The sequence below is a fragment of the Magallana gigas genome, chromosome 7 (genome assembly GCF_963853765.1).
Source record: "Magallana gigas chromosome 7, xbMagGiga1.1, whole genome shotgun sequence".
Taxonomy (NCBI): Eukaryota; Metazoa; Mollusca; class Bivalvia; order Ostreida; family Ostreidae; genus Magallana; species Magallana gigas.
Window position 1 is genome coordinate 13,098,903 of NC_088859.1, and position 25,357 is coordinate 13,124,259.

Consider the following 25,357-nt stretch of genomic DNA (forward strand, 5'->3'; position numbering starts at 1 on the left):
GTTCTGCAAGTAATATATTAAGATGTTGTTGGTAGAGATGTTAGAGCAAGGGGGTTATATTTCATTAATAGTATGGTTGTTTGAAAGAAAAAAAAATATTTTCTGTTAAACAAAATACTAAAAACATAACCTTCTTTTTTGCACAGACTTTTACAGTATGAATGAATCAATGATTAAGATATTTGTGGAAGATTCGTTAAGTGTTTCAAATTATGTTTGAGGAGTTGGAGGGTTGTAATGTACATATATTACATGTTTTTGTCTTTTAATGGCATATTGATTTTTTTATTTATGAAAACAGCGCTTTGTCCTCTGGGAAAGGAATATATGTATTCATCCGGAAAATGCGAACTCTGTAGGGTAGGATTTTACAAGAATATAAGTGGGAGCCACATAGAGTGCTTCCAATGTCCTGTAAATTTCACAACCAGAAAAGAAGGAGCTGTTAGTTTTCAGGATTGTAAACTAGGTAAGATAAATTCAGAAACATGTTCTATTTAAATAGGATGGGTTGTCAACAAATCAACCATTACATCTATTACCTAAGGTATGATTTGTTTAGCTATAAACTATTTATTCAGAAAAGGAAAAAAAAATCTATATATATATATATATATATATATATATATATATATATATATATATATATATATATAGGAGGTCAATTTAGTCTTAAAATGGCCACAACCATCGAGCCTTTTTAATTTAGTGATAAAACCCTTTATTGGTGGTTCATAATTGATACGGAGACATCAAGCATTGAATAAAATAAAAAATATAACAGAAATATTTAGTTTATTTTCTATCAATAAAAGTTGTAAAATACTGCATTTAAGATCAGAATGTTAAATAGATAATGCTGCTTATTACTTTGTTGTCGATCTGCTTTTCATTGCTGATTAAACTTATAATTTCTACCGGTCATTAAATTGTCCCAAAACATACTTTATTACTAAATGATAACAGTATTCTAGAAATAAGTGTTTTTAGAGTATTTGACTTGTATTGGGGGTTTTTTTCGACGGGGGGGGGGGGGGGTAACTTGAGCCAAAGACTCAAGAGAGCTTCTCTGATCAAAATGTATCCGTTGTTTGTCGTTGTCTTTGTAAAAGTTTTACTTCGTCATCTTCTTCTTTAGAACCACTTCACGGGCTAGTATCAACCTAACATGGCACAGGACTTTTAAATTAGTTTAAAGGAATAGTCACCCCCTCCTCAAAGGGGAGATTATTAAAAAGAGTGCATATAGGGTAGTTTGGTTCAAAAATCTCCCAAGATCGAAATTGTCTGTATTTAGATATTTGCTTTCTGACATACGGTAAATAGGAATTCAGAGCGGCCCTAAATTGAGCTCAACACTCATAATAGAGAAATGTTAAGAAAAAAAAAGCTCAAATAATTCTGTTGAAGAAATAAAAAATAGATTGCAGAATGCAATAATACTAAATTACAAGTATTTTTAACCGTGTAATTTTACACTATGCGTGAAACTGGGCAATACGCTCTGTGACTGCTGAGCTACTCCATTTTACAGGGACTTTGATTGGAAAAAAAATTAAAAGTTCTTAAGGATAAATTTAGAATTGATGTTTATTGAATTTTACACTCTACTGTATTTTCCCCATTATTATTGTGATCTTTAAATGCATTTCAAATGCACAATCTAATTACTGCGAATGAATTTACATGTAAATTACATAAGTAATTTTCAAACATTGATTTCTATGTTATAGGTTAACTATCGGTTAATTTCATACATGTTGTCAAAAATACATATTTTACAATTATTCAACAATAAAGTTGATTTTATTGTTAAAAAGAAAACTTCAAGAGTTATTCTTCATGGATTACATGTATATTTTCATGCTTTTCTCAACAGTCTATGTGATAACCAGTTTAAACCGGTTATAAATATTTTACTCCCTTCATGATCTGCAATTTGTATCGATTTATTTTATGAAATAATTGATTAGATTAGATTCAGCCAAAACATAATAAATAAGTTTATCTATGATGATTTTTAGATGTCAACCTAATTGCCAAAAAGATGTAATGAAAAGAACCGAATGTAGAAGGAATGTACTTATTTGTCCAGCGGATGCCAGAGTAAATTGATTTCTAGTGACGGTTAATTAGTAGTTTTGAATTAAATAACTTAAATACAACATATTGCCCTTTATATATATATATATATATATATATATATATATATATATATATATATATATATAATATTATTTGAAACAATAAGTAGCTCTTCCTGTGTAAAATTATCATAAATCGAGGCGGCATGAGCATGTTTGAAATCTTTTTATACTATACATGTATCACTAGGGTAAGAGAATGCATTCTATTTCCTTTTTTCCGGAGAAGGGGTTGTGTGGATTATTTTGAATCATTTTAAACCAGTTAAATATGTATTGCTAGATAACAATGAAAGTAAAATGAACCAAATTCAAATGACTGACAGAATATTAGAAGCCGGTCAATTTGCACCTTAAATTGTTTTCAAGAGTTATCTCTCCTCGATGGTGAAAAAGACAAATTTAATTTCGTCAAAATGTCTGCAGTAAATTATTCATTTTATTTCATATTTTAATGGAGAGAAAGTTTATGCATGTACTAAAGAGATTTACGAATTTTAAGTTATAATTACTTTTGACAATATCTTAATAAAACATATGTTGCCCATAGACTTCAATGCAAGGTTCAAGGTGAAATTAATTGGACTTTGATAAAAATTTTGAAAATTCTTTTGGTGGAGTATTTTTCTTTGATAACACCTTCTCAATGATATCCTTATTTAGAATATCGGACCATTCATTTATAAGGTACAAAATGTGGTCGTTATACATTGAATACCTTAAATTACCAATCAAAATTATTAATTTATATTAATATGACAAATCTGAATAACAAGAGAGTATCCTAGTCAAGCTGGTACTAATTGTTCATTTTATATTTTGTTCATAAAAATAAAAAATATACATTATTTTTAGCTAATTGCCAATGTCCATGTGATAGAGTAAATGAAGTGAAGAATTATACGAGTGAGGAACTGTCCAAAATCATCGAAGAAATGAAAAACCAGCTAAGTGTTAACAAAGCTCATCTTTCTGCCACTCTCCGGAAGAAAATAAGCGTGATGGATCAGCGCCCCTCAGCCAAGTCCATAGGCTATGTTGGAGCGATACTCATAGCTTTAGTCTTCGGTCTGCTTCTAGGATTTGACATTGTCATTTTAAGGCAACATATACCCATGTTCTTTCGAAATCTAAGAAGTTTGTTTTGTTAAAAACATAGGGGGTATATACTGCTTGTAATGTTGAAAATAACGATGTCTGTAAGAAGATCAGTTCTGTATAAATAATAAATATACCGTAAATCCAGGTTTTAGCGTGTCACAAAATTTTCGAAAATGTGGAGAATGTGTAACTTTATCAGTCAATTTTTGCAAATTAAAAATTCTCTCATAGCAAATAATCACGGATATAAGTTTGGCGTATTGGGTATTTTGCAAAAATAACCGGATATACGGTATAGGGGAACATCAAAATTATAAGGCAAAAATATGTATTAAATTTTAAGTAAATGTTAACGTATCATTTTATACTTTATCATTTGATGTATTACAAATATCACTAAAACGTAGATGGGAGTTTGTTGAGTATTCCAGCTCCTTAACGTGGCTCATAACACCTTGAGATAGTCTTTCAAACTAGTAGAAAATTATTTATTTATGATAGATAACATGATGCTTAAGAAATATATTTATTTTCGCAAATAGGTGCACAGATGTGCAATTTTGGAATCAATAGGTGGGATTTTCACAGAATTAATTCGGCAACTAGAATTAAAAGCCCCAGACAGATTCGATCTGTCGAATCTGATCTGCAGTTTAAAAGCCTGATAGTTAAACCACCACTGAGCTATAATGATATTCAACCACATTGACTAAAACAAACAATTTAATAGTCATTTGTCTTAAAATATCCCTTGATAAAGTGAGGTATCTGAGCTCTTTACAAATTATCAACAGAGATGTGTATACTTAGTATCTCAATTCATTAATTCCAAAATGGTTTTAAATGATGTGACAGTGCTTATTTTGATAATCGAATTGTTTTAGAGTATCACAAATATTGAAAACAGAAAGTGAAATGTGAAATTACTATGTCCTATTTGTTAATGTCTTAAGTAGCTGCGTCAACTTATATAGTCGCATTTCATTTGTTAATCATTTGTTAAAAATATCACTACGTATTTATGGAACCTATGTATTTTAATGTCTGTTTTATTTTGCATGTATTGCATGGTCTATGTTATGCACTTATCGATTATATATTTTAAAATGTGGATCACTCTGACAAATAAATGAAAAACCAGAATTGACCTTAATCAATTAATTTCATAATTGGCATACAAAAGTAAATCATTGTAATATGAGCAAAAAGTATATTGCATGTACAAAATTCATGCACTGGTTAACTATTGCTTCAATCGATCCAACATTTCCCGCATCGAAACATAATCGATGAAAAATTTCATCGAAAGCTAGTTTTTATTGATAACAGAATGCACTCTGTTGTTCCAAAGCTCATAAAGTTTTATTTTGATAAACCGTATCCATTATTCATCCGTTGAACTGAATACGTTTTTCTTTATTATAGAGAGTCTTGTGAGTACCATCGATATCGTTCAAAAAGAGTCAAATCAATCTGTTTTGTTTATATTGTTGACTTTTGTAAACTGTTTATAATGACCATTTGAAACAACACAGGGTGTTTGTAAACATCTAAAGAGTTGTGTACTTATAGTTGTTGTTTAATGACGAGTGAAACCATGACATATTGTATTCATATTGTATTATGCATGAAACATGTCGTTCTTAAGTCTTAATTCTTATTCAAATTGGAAAGTCACATCCTTTTGAAACAGACAATGATTAAAACCTGTAAACGATAGGTGGTTTAAAAAATCCTTTTCACATCAACCAATCAACCACCTCATTGGAAATAGCTGTGTAAATTTAGTGCCCATTCAGAATCATTATACTGACAGTCTCTACATTCAATATTTTGTTTTTAAGTAAAATATTTCAAAATTCTTCTTAATCTAAGATATCTTCAAAAGCATGGTATATGTGGGTAATTAAAAAAAATCTGCAGGGGCATACTTTTTTCTATATGTTTAAATTCACCTAATACATATAATAAATCAAAACCTTTATCATTTGCTATTTGTTTTACAGGCGATACATGATGCTTTTGAATGAGCAATGAATATTTGACTGTATTGCTATTTAGTCGTGAAATCTAAGCAACTTTGATGGAAAAGGATGGCTGAAATCGATATCAATTTTAATATTTTATTTTACGTCTGTCAAGTTCTTTTGTGTTATAAAACATTATATTGATTATGGCCATCTGTCTTTTTTAATGATATCTACATGACTGTTAAATACCAGTTTTACTAAATTGAAGAAAGAGGTTTATCAAAATGAGGGTTGGAAAATGATTGTAATATACGTTGATCGAATACTTAAGGTATGTCACAGTTTAGTAATGTAGTTTTGTTTCATTTATTAATAAGCATAATATTGTTCTCTTTCTCTCCAGCTCAGAAAGCACCTTGTATTGTGCGTCGTATCAGAACTATTTCTAAAAGGACTAAAAAGCATTTATCAAAATGAAATAATTCAAACAATTACTGTGAATTCCTTATAAAACGCGAGGAATTTATATCCGCGTAAAATCGCGAGGAGCACCTCTCGCGGATTTTAAAACCTCGCGTTCGCGATTTTATATTCTCGCGATTTGATACAAAACAGCGGGATCGCGGAATTAAGTGCTGGCGTAACATAAGGAATTTACAGTATACATATAAAAGGCATAATTATATCTGCTTAATTATAGTCTTTAGTCAAAACCGATAAATAGTTATCTTTCTGTCCATCTGTTTCATCTGATTATTCTAATCTAAAACCTTTTAATAGAAGAATTATCAGCAGATTTTGATTTGTACTTGTATAAGAATTTTTTTCTTTCGATTTATTATTTTTTTTTATATGCTATTAAAATGTTTGCGGGATCATACAAAAGTTGTATTAAATATCCTATGATACTTTAATATAAATTAACTTGTAAGATTTTTAAATTGTTGTTTTTTTTCTTCAAATCCGTTTGCAAGCGTCAGTGTTAAAGTAGCAATTAATTACACTCTTTAGCCAGCACGCGGGCTGACTAAATTGGGATGAAACTTCAATTGCGTTTGCGTAGATTGGAGTTCTGGAAAGGAATTAGACAGTCCATGATAGACAAATGCTAAGATGTTATGAAACTGGTCAGTTTTTAGGCCAAACTGCGTATCGATGTATTAGAAGACATCTTCGCCAGCCAAGGTTTTCTGATCCGCACCACTTCTCTCTTAGTGAGATTAGAAAAGGAAATATATTGGTAGTGGGCTGTCTTTGCAAAGTCACAACTTTGAGTATTAAGAAGGTTTGCCGTCATACATTGTTTGTACAACACTACACGCTTATCTCCCCACCTGCATGTTCGGCAAAAAAAATTTAAGGGTTGAAACTAAATGTGTACCCGCATATTATTACTGTTCGGGAAACTATTTAACAATGTATCTTGTATTTTTTTAGTTTATGTATTCACGTTTGACCCAAAATTAAAATTCTACTGGTTAACTTTCTTTTCTTTTATAAAGTAACCTTGTTCTTCTCTTAAGATATATATAGTTAATTAACAGTTGACAATTTCCATATCGTTCGTTCACCGTGTAACTGCCCATAACCGACCGCATAAAACTGTGTCCGATGATTTATGTACGCTGGTTCCTAATAAATACTGAAACCTTCATTGTTTGGGGTTTTGTGAAATTGCATTTTAGTCTACCCTTTACACCGCAACGTTATACTTTGTTTTCAATTGTGAAATCGAACAGTCAAATGCGTTGTTTACAATAGAGTAATGGCAACAGCTTTATGTACACTTCAAAACAAACTCTAAATGAGTTTTTGTTATTGGACCGTCAGGGAAATTAAACAAGTTACGCATTCGCAAGCCAAGGTTTTCGGATCTGCACCGCTTCTCACAAGTGAGAAGCGGTGCAGATCAGAAAACCTTGGCTAGCGAAGATGCAAGTTACGGCGATTTTGTATTATTTGGACCTTCTTTTGAAACGTCCATGTTAAAATGATTGTGCACTGCGTTGAATCAAAAGAGTATATAATACGAGTATATAATAATAGATATTTGCACTTTGCTCGAATAAGAACAAAGTCTGTACATATGATCCGATAAAACGAAAATTGGCATGTTGCCTGAAATATTGCTTGTTTAACAACATCACGTGATTGCTTTGCACCGCACCGTAGTATACAGTCGACACTTAATGAATATATGATATGTATTAAAGATGTATCATGTTGGGACCCAAAAGCATGGATACTACATTAAAATACCGTTAAAACGTCAATAATGGTAACACTATCTGAAAACATAAATATTTATGATTAGGAGTTTTTCTTAGAATTTATTGGTCGTCAAAATTACGGGTCGATAGTGATCAAATTTATTAGTAAAAACTAATAATAAAATAGATTTTTCAATCAAAAAATGGAACACGTTGTATCCTGCATCAAAAGTACATCAATGAGTGAGTTTAAGAATTCGACTAAGTATTTACAAATGTATGTTGAATGATTGTACAGTATCTTTTCTTCAAAACTACGAGATACAATATTTAAGACAATCCCCGGGTCATATTAAGTGATCCTTAAACGCAAACAGCAAAGACATCATAATTTGGAAATGATTGAACTAACAGATCTACCAAAGATATAATTGGTAACTGCAGTGCATGTTTAACAAATGAACAAAACTCTTAAATAAATGATGATTTACGTCATTACCTCACTGCCAATGAGCAAAGTTGGAACATATCTATTTGAAGTTGACGACTGCCATTGTCATATTGAGGTTAAATATTTCAGACACGACTTTAAAGTAGAAAAATTGGAAAGGGTCGAAAGACTAAAACCTGTTAGATTCTAAGCAAATATGGACATACTGGTAGGTGGCAATGATTCGTAGTTTGCCCACAAAAGGTTCAAGGATTATCAATGATCGTTTGGAATTGAACACACCACAACATTGTTACCATTAAAGCGAAAGTAGTTATTGAAATCATTTACTAAGTATCCCTTTTGGTTCTTTAGTGAGTGATTCTGGCTTTCTGTATTACTAGTATACTACATACTGTTTTCCAAGGCATTTGTCATTTGACAAAAAGGTATATAAAGCGGCGACAGACAAATGTGAAACAATCTATGGAATGATGTCGGCAACCCAAGGTTATTTGGTAAGTTAGGTCTTCCGTACATGAACAATGCTCTAGGAATTGATACCGTGTTATTGTAGACAAATCAGGCTTACGCGCTTCATTTGTGCTGGCATTCTTCAGAGCACAGTAGCAAGTTCTCGTGTACTTGAATTAAAATTTAAGTTCTTTATAGATCAAGTTGAGCAGCTGATCAAAAGAAAAACTCAAAAGTGTTACACTATATCCACAACCTCAACCTAATGTAAAAACAAGTGTTTAAAGATTTCTCATGATCTTGTACATAAATGAACACATCTCGTCATCGCCCTTACATCAACAATATGCGTCTGCCAAGACTGTGATAAAAATGTACAGAGCCTGTACACTTTGGTTAACCTTATCTATGAAAAATTTCGAGATATTCTGGAATTGGAATAGTGCCATATAACCAATCGAGAAATAGCCTTTTTAACGACCAAAACACATGTTGCGAAAGATGTTTGTCGTAGAAATAAGACAATGATGTACCCGTCTTATTAAAAGAAAAAAATAGCTGATAAAATCAAAGGAGGAACCATTTGCATACGTCATTCAGCCTCGATGTTGTATAGGAAAACTCTTTTGATCGTCCTTTGAAATTTTTCGTTCTTGTATATCTGTAATGGGTCCAAATCAATTGGAAATTTTTCTGTATATTTTAGTCACTTCACTGTTCTTAAGAGTGTTTCCTTTGAGAAAACCGTTCTAAAATTATCCATAACCTTTTTTTCGCAAAGAGGCATTGTTGCAACCACTATTGAAATAAAACCACTATTAAAATGAATTATTTCAATAGTGGTTGGGAATGTATTTCATTAGAAAAATCACCTTGCAGTCACTATTGAAATACAACCACTATTGAAATAAGTTATTTCATAGTGGTTTTATTTCAATTGTGGTTGCAACAAGGCATTTGTGTTTTTTTATGATTTTGAACAAAAGTTTCAGTATCCAATGTTTACAAAACTCCCAACTTGATTTCTTTTACAATTTTGAAAATGAGCATGCATGCATTTTAGATAAAGCATTAAAAGCTTAAAAGCCCCTTTCACAATTGCGATCGGAATTTTTTTAGATTCGCACGAGCTCTCTCATACGTTGCAACGTATGCAAGAGCTCTCGCATTTTGCATGCGTTTTAGTGCTCGCATCAAGTCTCCTAAAAATAGTAGACATGCACACTATTCAGACGCGACCGAATGCAATCCAATCATCGCAGTGCAACGAACATTAGTACGTACGTTTTATCCGTTTTGTGTACTCGCAGTATGTATGTGCAGCCATAAGACTGTTGCTCAACATGTCTTATGTTATCTTGCAACGCTTTACTATCATTGCACGACTAATCAGTAATATGCCATGCTTTGCCACTAGTATATATACCCTGTGTAAGCATCTTTGTTTCAGACCACAATTCAACAATATACATTTATTGCATGATGGTGAGGGAAATATGAAGATTTATTTCTTCAAGAAAAATCATGTTTCCCAAGGGTATCGCCCGAGGTAAATTTGTTTTTCTGGGGGAATGATTTTCATATCCCCTGAACATTAATGCAATAAACGTTTTATTATACCTAACAACATATGATTACCAAATACGTTGATTTCTAAAAATTGTTTGACTTTTCAAAAGCAATAACGTCGTGATTGTTTGATTTCCTCTGTTACTGTCTCTCTTTTCTTTCATAATTTCGAATCATAGATAGTTAAGTTGGTTTTGTGATATATAGAGAATAATAATGATTAAATATTTTTGATCCAATTATACCTGTCTACATCCTGTGCTCATATCGGTCTTTTATTCCCATGAAATCGCCCTGTCACGTGACTTTCTAGACCAATCAAATATCATAGAATAATCATATTGAGGTATAATAATATATGCTGCTGCATCCCCTTTTCTTCTTGGGCGACATGTTCTCTCACTTTCAACTATGTCTACTATAGCTTCGGAAATGGGCGGTATATATACCCCCTCTGACTCGCACCAGCATTCGTACCATGGAACCCATAATCGCATGTCCAATCGCATTGGCGCACGTTCAATCGTCCGATCACATGGTCTCTCGCGCGATTCTATCGCATTATCTTTCAACAGTTGTTTTATTGTACAACAGTCACATATAGACGCAAGATTTATTGCAAGATTTAATGCGATTACATCGCACAACGATCGCTTAGATCGTGCGAATTTCGTACGAATACTTTTTTAAAATGCGATTATTTCTGCAACATTTTACGATTTATATCTAATTTTATTGGTCGCACGAATATTCAGTCGCTTCTGCTCGTGCGGCAATTGTGAAAGGGGCTTAAGGTTTTTGTTCATGTCTACACATCAAACATTTCTATTTCGCACAATTATACTCATTCATCACTGCAAAAATGATAACAATGAAATTTCATAAAATTAGTTCTACAGACTCAATATAGTTTTAATGCAAAATGCAACACGAACATTTGCAGCATTTAAATATTTAATGTCAAAACCTTGATTCCTGAAAGTATTTTTTCAAAGCAAGATGCATTTTTCATTTTTTATTGGCTGGTTATACTCACTTAGGCTGTTCTTTAAATATTGTGCAGTTATACATGGGACTTGTAAAATATCATTTTTAATGATTGCCTTAAATATTCTTATACGAGCATGAAATAGAGCCAGATGCCGGATGTTTTTTTTTATCTTTCATGATTTGTTAAAGGTAAAAAAAATAGATAACAAAATTATAATTTGCTTTTTAACCAAATTTTCATTTCAAATATTATGCTAGTTTTACAACAAAGAAGAGGTCCATGGGCAACATGCTTCACCTGATAACCTTTATAGATAAAATCCCCCCCCCCCCCCGGATATTCTTATGTTTATAATCATTAGTCCCTTTTCTAACAGGGTGATAATATAGTCTTTTCACATGTTGAGTATTGCAGTTCTCAAAAAAATCCTTTACAATTGTTTATATATGGGATATTAACCTACATCAAACCCCTTGTAAGGCCGAAGAATTGCTCAGGGGCAAAAGTCCAAACAATTATAAAGAATCATCTGGCTGATTAGTTTATGAGAAGAAGGTTTTTAATGATTTACTCTATATATTCCTATGTAAAACTTCGACCCCAAATAGAGGCCTCACCCTTACCCTGGTGAGTCATAGTTTTTACAACTTTGAATTAACATTACCTGAGGATGCTTTCACACAAGTTTCAATTTTCCTGGCTGATTAGTTTCTGAGAAGAAGATTTTTAAAGAGTAACTCTATATTCTCCTATGTAAAACTTCAACCTCCCAATTGTGGCCCCATCTTAACCAAGCGGTCTTGATTTTCACAATTTTGAATTTACACTACCTGAGGATGAAGCTTTCCTGATAAGTTACAGAGTCATAATTTTTGATGTGTAAAATTTAGAATAAAATCACGATAAGAAAGTTAGGAGAAAAATTTGCTCAACATGACAAATACCCCCCCCCCCCCAAAAAAAAACCCCAGAAAATAAAAAGCATAACAAGTATTGAAAGAAAGGCAACTTGAATATTCAACAGACATTTAAGTAATAACATTAAGACAGAATCAAGCAAAGTGATCTCGTTCATCTTTATCTACGACCAGCTGTTGCTGGCTCCGAATGTATAACACATAGACTTAGTGACACTATAGATACATGTGTATTATATAAAAGGGCATATATGAAAAAGTTTCCCGTTATAGTTAAGATAGCTTTAACTTTCTTAAACTCAAATAGCTGAAATTTCAAATCCAGATACTCGTCATGTACCCAATGATGTAAAGAGTTTTTACACACACATATTACACATGGCTTTGGATAAGAGGCTATTGAAAAACAAATGCGGTGGAATATCACCACTGAGCGTTTGATGCCGAATGTTTAGGAAGTGGACTGCCGCAAAATTGCACTAGTGAATTCTACATACATGTATAATAAAACAGATATTGGCTGTGTTTTGATTATACTAGCCCCTTTGGGACGAATATATTGCTCTTCCCTTCGCGTCGGGCATAATACTGTCGATAATATAATCAATATTGCTCTCAACCTTAGTCAATATTTGTATATCGTGTGCAAAATTTGCTTTGGCGTATGATTTTTACTTTTTTCCCTTAATGTCAATTTTAATACCTAAACAGTATATCCTGTAAATCTTTATTTCATCATAGTGCCAAAAAAAAGTAAAATTGCAACGCTCACCTACGGGACAACGAGAAAATCGTTTAAAAATATTTATTATGATAAATCCATTTTCATCTGTAACTTTATTATTGTGTTTAGTAGCTTAAATGGTATCAAAACAATTTCTGAAAAAGATTAAAAACACGATATACATGTAATATCAGAAAGCGCCTAAGCATGCGCAATGAAACTAATAATTTTTACTGTTCGTGTAAAATGATTTCTTTTCTCAATTCTTAATAATACTTCCTGAAAAATTTGTAAGAAGAAAACACTAAAAGTTTGGTGTTTGCATATATTAATGTTTTCTTTAACCTTAGTCTTGCGATACTCCGGCTTTTATATATGTACTTATGCACATGGAATCTGCATAGGTGCTTGGGGACAGGACCGACCTCCCCCCCCCCCCCCATTTCCCCCACCCCACTCCAAGTATTTAGACCCCCTGGACTTAAATCATTTTCTTTCATTAAATTATCCTTTAATGATATATTCATAATTTAATGTAAACATTCATTGCAAAAAATTACTTAAAACAAACATATTTTGAAAAAAAAAATCATATCCCCTGTATATATAAATCAACAAGGTTGCTAACTTCGTCTACCAGCCGAGAGAACCTGCCGATTAATATTTGCTGAAATGCTATCAAACTACATCCACCGGTAAAAACGGTGATCTCATGTCGTAGCCCGATAATTCCCTTCACTGAATATCTACATGCCATGTCAATGTTAATACTTTTATTGGGTAAATTGGGTCAATTTTCACCAACAAGTTGCAAGTATTTGAACCAATTCATGTCATAAAAGGATAATTAAAAGGAAAAAAATGGTTTATGTCTAGAAGGTCTAGATACTTAAGGTGGGGGGATGGAGGGGGGGGGGGGAGGGGGGTCGGTCCTGTCCTCAAGCACCTGTGGACTTCTGGCTCTCAATGTTGTCCCCGTCTCGCGATGTAAAATCGGTTGCAACTCTCACACATGATAATGTAAATCAAATGTTTTAACTAACAATAAAATTCTCTGGGTCCTTTCTTCCATTTTTTCTATTTTTCCTATCTCCACAATGTGAAGATTTCCACTAAGTAGTTGTATAATTACATTTTCATGTTATATGATACTTTTTTATTTAGGTATAAGGTGTTTAATTGAAAATTGATAAGCACGACTTTATTTATATATAAGCATTCAAATGCATTATGCATGCTGTTTTACGGAAAAATCTAAATATTTTAGCTCTGAAAATAGCCTGGTAATATACCCAGAATTTTTGGGAATAATCATTTTTATATGTTAATGGATAAAGAATAATATATCAAGGAAAATTATATAAAATTAAGGAACGTCTCGTGTGTCCTTAATTATTGCGGATTATTTTCCTCGATCGTCAATTGAGCTGCCTTATCTTAAAACTGGCACGTGTCACGTTGTATATCTCTAACAATTTGTCACCGTTTATTGTTGATTTCTTGAATGTGAATAGACTCCTTGATTGCCCTTTGCTGTTACAAAAGCTGGAAAGTTGAGTGAGAACGAGGCATTTTTTTTAATTTTGTTGAAATTTTTGGCAGCAGGGATAATATGATTATGGGGTTATAGGTACATGTACTTACAAATGACAATATCTGTGTTTCCTATTAATCTATGAGTTGGAATAATAAGCCTGCCTATATTTTTTAATCTGCTTTAACACCATCATTGATATGAATAATCGGATAATGTTATAAGTTTAACATATATCTTATTCGATTAGTCGTTGCTATCTTGTTCCCTTACTGCTGATTTTATGGTACGTATTCTTCTGAAAATTAAATGTTGTAATGACTGACTCTCTCTATATATCGTTGATTAAAGGATGTTTATTTTGTAGTTCTCTTGAATACTTCACAAACAATGTCTAAAATCTTCTTTTGTTAGACTGAAATTTGGTTTCTCACAAATCTCTTTGAATATTTTCATATTTTGAAATCTCCCTCTGTATTATTGCAATAATTTGTCAAACGCAAATATCAAGAAGTCTTTTATATATGATATTCTAACTACATCTTATTGAGCATTTTCATATTTTTTTTAAAATAAAGATCAAAAGACTTTTAAAATAGCCTGGCTATCTAGAAATTTTTTGGGTCGTTGGTAATGTTAAGTTTTTTTTTTTTTTAATTTGTTTACTTTGCTTATTTACCTAGTTTCTATAGTTTTTGAAACAACTTGAGGTTGTTAACTGTTAATAGTTAGTTTGTATAATTATATATATCATATCTTTCAGATGTTGAGTCTCTTTTTCCTGATTATATCAATTTGTTCAGGGGACCCATGTGTTGAAGGTAAGTGTGTGTAAAAAAATAGAATAAAGTCGTAGTGTAAATATTAAACATTTAAATTTTATTTGCAAACTTCAGCTACTATTTTTTAATATGTAATATACATCTTCATTTTTTAATTATTTTTTTTAGATGAGTACTCTCACTCTTTTTTCTTCATGAAGAGTATATCGAGAAGATATTCTGTGAGAGGCAATTCCAATGAATTTTGTGTTTGTAAGAATAATACATGCTCTAAAACAACCGAAGCATATCAAAATGGTACTATTTATAGGACGAATAAAAAGAAAGATGTGCATGTGAGATACGAGGGTAATCGACATAATGCATACAACGACATTTTTTTAGGAACAGAATATGTAGTTCCAGTGCTGCAAGATATAAGGACCCAAACAATTCAACAATTTTTGGGGGTTGGAAACCCGACAAACAAGGAAATATTTGTTCAAATTGAATACTCTAAAGGAAACAACTTTTCTGGCAAAATTTGTCAAAACGAATCCATAAACATGCGACTATTGAGTGCTTACGAAACTATTGAACTTGGAATCAGCTGTCAGAGTCCTGGAATATATATAAACTCCACTGACAAAATCATAGTCTACAGTGCAGCTCTAATACAAAGAAGTGTTATGATAGAACAACTCCTTCCGGTGGAACTTTGGGGCAGTTCTTACATGGTTTTTCCTTTTAGAAATACTTTGCACGACAGTATGTCATTGATTATAGTATTGACTGCATACGACAATACAACTGTCCATATCCTCGGTTTCGATAACGTCATCATCCCGAATAAATATGACAGCATTCAAAGACGGATTAGTGGTTCATATCCTATAACGATCAGATCTTCAAAGCCTGTGTCAGTTATTCTGTATATCACAATAGGAAATGAGTCGGCCTCAATTAATATTTTACCTATGAAATATAAATTAAACAAAACTTATATTCTACCTATGGCTAATCCTTGGTATGCTTTTGCGTCTTTAAACGCTGAAGAATCAAATGGAAATGAGAAACAAATGGAAAAGCTAACGTTTTCAAAGTTTTACTATTACACAAGTACTGACATCTCAATGGAGAAACTGCCTCCAATCTTATATGGTTGTTTTGGTGTAAAGATACCTGGAGACAAAATAAGAGCTGGCACTAACTGTGGTCTTATGGATCGAAATCTAGTATCCTTTTACCGTGTAGCATTCATGATTTTGTTATAGTTAATGTGTTAAAATGGTTAATCTATCTATCTATCTATCTATCTATCTATCTATCTATCTATCTATCTATCTATCTATCTATCTATCTATCTATCCATCCATCCATCCATCCATCCATCCATCCATCCATCCATCCATCCATCTATCTATCTATCTGGATTCTACAATTTATAGTCGAAATTCTGTTATTCTGATTAATTGACATAAGATAATGCGAACGTTTCGTACAGACTTATAAAATCATTAACTTCCTTTTATAAAGAGACCGATTGGTCAAATTGCTCAAACGGGGGTATGTTCCCAAAGTAATTATTGTATCCTATTCTAATTTTTTCTATACATTTTTTTGCCACTGTAAAAATTTGGGGGTCATGATTTCTACAAATTCTCAAGTTATGTGTATAAAAATTTTAAACTTAAAATTTCTTAAGTTAACTATTTTCCTGGGATACAGTAGACATACTTTGTGAATATTTGGATTTCCGTTACAGCCGTTTTTAAACAAGAATTGTAACGAAGAGCATGCACATGGTGCTTTATTTGACAAACAAATTCACTTACACAAGAAATAGGCCTACTTTTTAAGTAATTATGGAGTAAATGTAAATGCTAAAACAAATACAACGGATAAATTTTATTGAGATAAAATCATATGAAGATACGATAAGATCAACATGAAAGTTACAGCTCATATTCCTTTAAGTTTTAATAACTCCATCGATCGTTGTCACAATTATATTAGTTAAAGTCGCCATGTCTTTTTTGCGTAAAATACTGATTCATAAAAACATTTGTGTCTAAATTACATACACATTCATTCACTTGAATAAAAATATCAGGTCATTCTGTTGTGGAGCACCCACACCATCATCCCGGGTTTCCATTCAAAGCCAAAGATTACAAAATTTGGAAATATATAAAGATATGTTGCAAAAAATGTCAGTTTTTCCATTCAAGATCCCCTGAAAAATATATTTTCGCTTGTGTCATTATCTTTGGGTATAACAAGAGAACGTATAAAAAGATAAAATCTGGGAATGTTTGTCATATAACTTCACTGAGAGGTATCGGAAAGCCAGCTAAAAATGATCGAAACGGCAACCTGGGTCAGACTTTAGTTACATGTAGCACTTATCGGTCATGCTAATTTACAAATTTTATTTTTGGCAGACAATGATTAAAGCATGATTATATCTCCTATAAATAACCTTCAGACAGAGCCCGAATGGCCCATAATGGAACCTGGCGATGGCAAAGATAATAATCAAAATGAAATGATCGATGAAGACGACTGCTGTAAGTACAACTATTTGCTAACTACCTGTAACTGTATATATATTTATACCTGTGTAATATACCTATACCTGTAGAATAAACATATACCAGAATGATATACATGTACCTACACATGTATACATACATTGTATACATGTAAATACCTACACCTATTTATGTAATATATATGAATTTTAATAATTTACTACATGTATACCTGATAGTGTATGATATATCTATAACTGTATACATACCAGTATAACCGACTTACGCTAAAACACACCTGATATCCTAATGAAAACATAATTTAAGTGTAAAGAAAAAAATAAATGTATTTAGTTATACAAAGTTTTATTCATTCAATTGTTTTTAAAAAACAAATAGGCCTAACCGTTAACGTACATATTAGACCCAACTGCGGGGATAAATGATCACGATTCACGTAAAATCGTGTTTTGGGGCCGACATCGTAACAAAGCGTTCGTAAAAATTACAATGACAATTTTTCAAGGTAGTTAAAATCAGTTATTGTTTATTTCTAGCTTTTATAACAAGTCTAAATCAAAATCGCAAACGCAATATCACAGACCTTTCAGGCTAGTCCATTCACGGTCAAATTTAACTACTTCTGCTTCTCTGTTCGTTTTTTTCCATTAAAGAACTTAGATTAGCTTGTCCCTATAAATATAATATCCGAGGAAAATTATTGTGCTCTTAAATCTGATCGAGCATTAGCATTTCCTCTAAAAATGTTTAAGTAGACTCAAACTCGGCTTTCAATCGCCTCGTTTTCAAATTTCCAAATGCTCTGCTACTTCAATTTTTTACTTTCCAAATCTGGTCATGACCAGATTTTCACATGTTGGAGGTTGGCAAGTATGTTCAACGGAGGTGGTACCAATCCGCGAAAACTCAATCTTATTTTTCTCAATTGTATAAGTGAAATTTCTCTACTGTTTCTTGTCAAAAGTTGTGTCATATTTATTTATCTATGATAATCAAATACTTGCAACATTGTTAACCTTTTTTTATAACGTCATGTTAATCGAAGGGGCTTTCTAGGTCATCACAAAAATGAGAGTATGGAGCATTGTTTTCATCATAAAATTGAAAAAAACGTAAATATCAGAAATCAGGTATCATTTTTGGATGTTTATGGGGATAAAAATACGGATCAAATTTTCTATTGGGCGTTATGAGATTTGATCACGTGACAACCCGCATTTATATTCCGACATACCATGTATATCAAAAAATAATACCTTATTTCCTCAATATACCGTTACCTGTACAATTACTGTACCTATTGAAGTATATTTACAAATACATGTTAAATTTATATGCCTATATAATATGCCTGTATTATATGTATATATAGTATAATATACCTGAATTTGTATAATATACTTTACCTATATAAAAAACCTAAATCTGTATGATGAACTATACATGTGTAATGTACGGATACTTGTAAAAATGCATGTACCTGTATATCATACCAAAACCTGTATTTTAAACATTACATATACCTGTATAAAAACTTATACTAGTATGTAAAACATATATATATCTGTATAAATAACTAGACCTTTATAATTTATATTGCCTTGTATAAGTAATTAATGCACCTATATCTGTATGATATGCTTAAATCTGTCCTGTAAGAACAAACGAATATATAAGAATACATGCACTTGCATAATATTACTATCGGCGCTTTCCATTAACGTTGCCTCGCCGGCGACGTTATCGGGAAACGGTGACGTTAATGGAACGGTTGGCAACGTCACAATGCTCCAAATAGGACGACTGCAGCTTAACGAGGCCGAGTACAGAACGAGTACGCACGCTTTCGCGCAGCGTTTAATTGTATTGTGACGTCATCTTTTTGCTTGGTTGACGCCATGGCGTGATAGTTTCAACTGCAGATATTCAGCGAAAATTGTTGAAAATATCTCGTTTGATGCGTAAAAATAATGTTATATTGTGGAATAAACATAAATGTCTCGAAGTATAAGCTATATTTGGGCTCGGGTTGAAAATGTGAAGAAGGCTCAGCAAGCCTAGCCCTCTGTCAAGTTTTCTTAACCCGCCTTTATATAGCTGAATTCATATATTTCAAGACAGTAACCATGTATTTTATAATAATGACCCTTAATATGTGATGTTATATATTTTTTTATTACTTAAATATGTCTGAATGTTTTAATAATACTATATAGATCACCTTTTCCGCCTTTGTCAAATAAAAATAGCCATTATCTGACGAATCTGGGGAATTGGGTATACAAAAATCAACTTTGATAAGACCCCTGGAACAAACCAGGAGGTAAAAGGTTTTTTTTATTTGACCATTTGATGCCTTTTAGCAATAACTTTAATATGTAGATCAGAAAAAGAAATCCCTAGTGCAGAAGTTTTGAAAAAATGTAAAAGATATGCAAAATTGATACATTTCAAGCAAAATCCCATAGGGTCCTATGTTAAAGATTAACAAACTTTGAGATGACCCCCTAAACAAACGGTGTGGTAAATGTCTTATTTTTAAATCTTAAAATAATAATTATATCAGTAGAAATTCATGTAAAAAGTTTCATCCAAAAATCTAGGGCAGAACAAATTAGACCCGGCCTCGTTAAAACTGATACTAATCTTAAAATTTGATCCAGAAAATTTGGCAGTTTTAATGTATTTCAATGTAGTAGGACAAATTGTAGTTTTTGAAATACTGGTTTTGTAAAACATAATAACCTCGACGCCATATTGTTTCCTAACCGGCAACGGTATATTGCGTTGCCACAATCGCTCGCCGGCGATGCGCGTCCCAGCAATCGACAACGAAGGCAACACCGGCATAACCGGCGATGCCAGTTAAATGGAAAGCACCCTTTATCTCTAATATGAACCAATACATACATGAACATCTGTGTTACAAATCAATGTTTTGTTATTCAAAAAGTGTCATTACACACAAAGTTAGTTAGTGATGATTATTTGTTTTACATGTGATCAAATGAAACAAACAAAATAGAATTTCTTTGCTTATGGTCAAAAAAAAGTATTTATCCAATTCTTTTCCAAGTCCATTCATTAATATTGATAGAAAACTTAAAACAAATTTGAAAAATTTGTAAAGTTAGAACTATATTGTCCTGGTCAGTTCAATTTGTTCTTGAATATGGTTAAAGCACTTAAAAGATCAAAAAGCAAGCATTGTCATTTGTATTTCATATAACATTCACGCACGCCACTTTAAGTAGCCGATAACGACAACTCATCAGACCCTTTTACATGTATTTTTTCTTTAAACACTATTAAATGAAATAAAGTAATTCAATTATATCCTGTAGACAATTATTTTATTTGGAATATGGAACTCTGGGTAAAGAACCTTAGAGCATGCTTATCCAATTTTAATGTATTTTATATTATCAGTATATTTAAGACTTAGATTTGACACATTGACTGATATTCAATATAAATGAAAGTTGATCTTGTTAGTGGTTAAACAATCTGACAAATCATATCTCTTACAAAATAGAAGACGTGATTATCTTTATATTAAATGGTAATGTTAAATCGCACCTCAAAAATGAAATCAATAAATAAATACATGTACATGTATAATTCATATAAAGCGAATATTTGTTTATAAAACAACATAATCCATTTCGTTGTATCTTTAATTTTCTTCTTCTTTTGAAACAGTTTCATCGTTCACAAATCTAAATGGAACCGGTAAGTTTTCAATATTATGATGCATCAATAAATTTCCTTTTGCTCAGCATGAAGCTATACTGTTTTAGTTGCTTATTTTTTCGGACTTATAAGCAAAATATACCTTTAACTTTCTTAATTTATTTTTATATTTGTTATTTTTGGTGGTTTGAAAAATATGTGACTAAATTGCTTTAAACGCTCAAAAGATCAATTCATATATTAATAATTTCAATGAAACTTTTTTATCATTTATTTCAGTTTTCAGTTTGTTTCCCTTATGAGTATATTTGTTTTGCATTTTGATGTATTGATAGGTACATTGGGCAAATTGTAATATGGTTCTGTAGACTGATAAAATAGTGCTTAGCCACTACATCTTGGGATAGTGCCCTACCAGATTTATAGTCAAGTCGTATGCAGACCATTTCGTAGACATGTCATCTGGTACTCAAAAAGTCGTATACAAACCTTGAATATGTCAAGTTGCATGCAAAAAATTACACGTATTTTTTTATATATATATTTAAACATGTTTTACACCAATGGCACAGTTTCCTAATGTATTTATAATTTTTCTTTTATAAAACTTTTATTGACAGGAATATTAATTTAAGTTAAATACAGGACATACATGTTATAGATATCGTTAAATGAATTATATTTATTAAACAGATCAAAACAATGATAGATTAATTATATCAACAATATCATTATTATCTTAATCGTTTGAATCTTGTAAATATATATACATGTAAAACCTTAATCCAAAATTTATTAGCACAATACATGCATTGTGACAACAAACATTCAGGTGTCTTGTACTACCTTAATTTAATGCCAATTGTCTACTCTTGAGGAAATAATTAGTTGCGTGTTACCTAAAACAAAGGTTATATCGTTATATCACCCCATGTCAGGGGGTAACTCTTGACTTTCGCGAGCAGATAATTATAGGATTTCATAAATCGTGAAAGATTTTTGCAAATGACATTTGCTTAAAAACATATTATCCGTTTTCATGTGAATTTCCCAGAGGATTCCACAATAAATTCCCACAAGCCTTTAAAATGCCTTGTGTGCGAGCAAAATTTTTGAAAACTTTTTATATACGAGATGACATGTGAATGAGCTAATGAGCTAGAGATGGTCCATGTACGACTGAACTTGACACCCAAACAATATATATCGCGGAAAATTGGCACTTATTTGACACTTGTATCTTACTAGCGTTTAATTGTAGCTTTTGACTTGAACTATTTTCAATATTAAATTTCTCACATACATGTAGTTTTTAGAAGGTATAAAAGTAATGATTTTAATAAGCATTATGGGTCATGATTTAAAGTCAAAATGTATTTTTGATTCGTTAAATAAATATGTATTGATGGGGTCCATATCTATGTTCATCATATTTTTAGAGATACTAGACAGACATACTTAATTCTATTGAATGATAGTTTATCCGTTAAGAACTCATAGAGTTAACTCCCCAGCCCCTAAAACCTCATCGCTGAAAAGAGTTAACTCCCCAGCCCCTAAAACCTCATCACTGAAAAAATTTCTAAAACCAATTTTATCAATAACAAAAATTTGATAACGAATGTGTGTATTTGAAATTTACAAACTTCTTATGAGAGAGTGGTCGGTTGTCCAACCTATTCAGAAAAAAATCAAAACAATTTTTAAAAATTCCTTTTTTCATAGTTTTTATTTTTATTGTGCATGAATATTTCAACAATAGACACACTTGATAAACGTTTACAATTTTCCATTTCATTTTCCTAAAAAACTATTTTCTTTAAATATCATAAAAGAACCCATAGTGGCAAGGAATTATTCAATTGATTAAAAATCAACATTACTTATATCTGAAAGGAACAAGCACATTGACCGTATCGTTAATGTTGGGATAAGAGAGTCCCTATAATATTGACAAATGTGTAATTTGCCAAAGTTATTCATTTGGAGTCTGACGGTCTCATGTTCAAAGTTTTTCGACACTGAATGCAATTAAACTCTTGGGAAGCTTGTTATACATCATTGGTTGGCAATTTAGTGTTGGTAAAAATAATTTCAATTCATAATTAGTTCAACGTATGTAAATGCGTTAAGAATGTTTGTATAATTGCAAAAAACGAATTATTGAGATTAAACTATCGGCCCACTTCAGACTTTGTGAAAGATAACATGTTTTTTAGATTTATTAAGGTCTTCCGTTTTCCAACGGAAGACCTTATTGTTTTCGTTCGGTTTCTTTTTCCCTATTATTATTATTTTTTTTTTCTTACAAAATTTGTGCAGGCGATTTCTCGGAAATGGCTGAACCGATTTTCGTGAAACTCTCAGATCTAATTGGTATTAGTCCGAACTTAATATACAATTTTTTATTTTGATGACGTCATTTCCGTTCTTGAGAAAATGACGTTTTAGTGATTTTCAGAGGGTCGGCTTGGCCAGGGATTTCCTCCTAAACGGTAAAAGATATTGAGTTCAAACTTCCAGAGATTGTAGACAAGAGATTGTAGATGTGCAATTTGGCATTCAAATTTGTCATGCTCAAAAGGCGTTAAAGCTCGCCTGGTCCCGAAAATTGAGACTAAAAAAACGTCCAAATTTTTCATGGTTTTCTTGGTTTATCTCTTTTCTAAAAAATATTTTGTTAACACATGTAATGCAAAAAAAGTTTATATTTACAAGACCTTTCATTTGATATCGAAAAAAGGGGCTGGCCCCTAAAATTAGGGGTCCAAAGGGCTCTAAAGTCTTTTATTTGTAGCCCTTTACTGAGGGATATTTTGTGAACGGTTATAGAAACAAATATGTTTATCTCACAGTTATGTATCCAAGCAATGTAATGATTTTATCATGTGTTACGTAATTAGGGGTTTTTAGGGGCCAAAAGTCCAGAATTTTGATCACATATATCTCAGAAAGGAAAAATATTTTGAAATGCAGTATAGAAGAAAAGATGCTCAAAATGATGTATTAAATCATATACAATTTTCAAAATTTCGTTAAACGGTCCCTATAAGAAGTTAAGGGATCAGCCCCTAAAATGTTCTTTCCCATTTATCTCAAAAAAGGTAACGAATTTCTAAACAGTTGTTGAACAAAATGTGTTCAGATTTAAATGACCTTTTATTTGATATCAAAAAGGGGCTGGCCCCTAAAATTAGGGAACTTAAGGGCTCTAAAATCTTTCATCTGTAGCTCTTTACTGAGGGAAATTCAATGAAAGGCTATAAAAGCAAATATGTTTATTTCACAGTTCTGTATCCAACGAATGTAATGATTTATTCATATGTTATGTAATAATGATATTTTAGGGTCAAGAGTCCATAAACTATAACCAGCTATATCTCAAAAAGTAAAAAATTTTTAAAGCAGTATATAGAAGAAAAGATGCTCAAAATGATGTACTTTACAAAATGCAACCTTCAAAATTTGGTTCAGCGGCTCCAATAAGGAGATAAGGGATTGGCCCCTAAAACTTTTTTTTGTCAGATATCTGTTGAACGGTGACGAATTTCAAAACATTTGTTGAACAAAGCTCTTATCCCTGAAACAAAATAGTATCTGGCCCTTAGAATGTAGTCCCTGTTTTTCTATTCTAAATCATGTTTAGCTGTTAAATTGCAAAATCAAGATCGAACGTATATATCTCAAATTCTAAAATCGGACGGAAGACCTCCTCGTTGCTCGCAACGAGATCGTGTCTAGTTCCTTTTGTCTTCATTCATAGCGATGAACAGAATATTTATTAGAATATTGTTACAAACAGCTAAATGAGTGATTGTTTTGCAACATGGATTTGTCATATTGCTGTTGATATTGTGTTTGGTATCAACCTGCATCCACTTACTTTTCATGCATATTTTGTTTCAATCGGAAAAAAATTAACAAAACTGAACTCAATTTGTATTGATCATTATGGATATAAAACCTAACTAATGAAACAGTTCAATTTTATTTTCTTCAGGAAACAAAGATTGCAAGATAGGTAAGATATTACAGTTGATGTTAAATGGATTTGCATTTATTGTTACTTGAAACATCTTGTAATGACCTGAGATAGGAATAATTATGAATTTATCATTTTTACATTAATTGATTATTGGTCTTATTAATAAGGGGTTAAATGGGTGGATTTTATAAATTGTACATCACTTTATACCTAATACAGTTTATTCAGGGTTTAATTCTCTTGAATGTTTACCGTCTCTGCTAAAATCTATTTTTAGCACATGTGTACTTTTCTTTTTC

At 31.7% G+C, this 25,357-nt stretch overlaps 2 protein-coding genes across 3 annotated transcripts in view; both read left to right on the forward strand.

The window, feature by feature from the left end:
- Positions 1-6,150, forward strand: part of LOC105336128 (uncharacterized) — a 38,482-nt gene extending 32,332 nt beyond the window's left edge. The window contains exons 17-18 of the mRNA XM_066065057.1: positions 302-469; positions 3,000-6,150. Of these exons, the coding sequence (XP_065921129.1) occupies positions 302-469; positions 3,000-3,295 (464 nt within the window). The 3' untranslated portion in view covers positions 3,296-6,150. The remainder of the gene's footprint in view (positions 1-301; positions 470-2,999) is intronic.
- Positions 5,446-25,357, forward strand: part of LOC105336038 (uncharacterized) — a 34,271-nt gene continuing 14,359 nt past the window's right edge. The window contains exons 1-6 of one of the 2 annotated variants that reach the window (XM_066065058.1): positions 5,446-5,546; positions 14,828-14,885; positions 15,015-16,060; positions 17,314-17,395; positions 21,083-21,112; positions 25,074-25,094. In XM_066065058.1, the coding sequence (XP_065921130.1) occupies positions 5,514-5,546; positions 14,828-14,885; positions 15,015-16,060; positions 17,314-17,395; positions 21,083-21,112; positions 25,074-25,094 (1,270 nt within the window). In that variant the 5' untranslated portion in view covers positions 5,446-5,513. The remainder of the gene's footprint in view (positions 5,547-14,827; positions 14,886-15,014; positions 16,061-17,313; positions 17,396-21,082; positions 21,113-25,073; positions 25,095-25,357) is intronic. The other variant, XM_066065059.1, reaches the window with a different exon arrangement.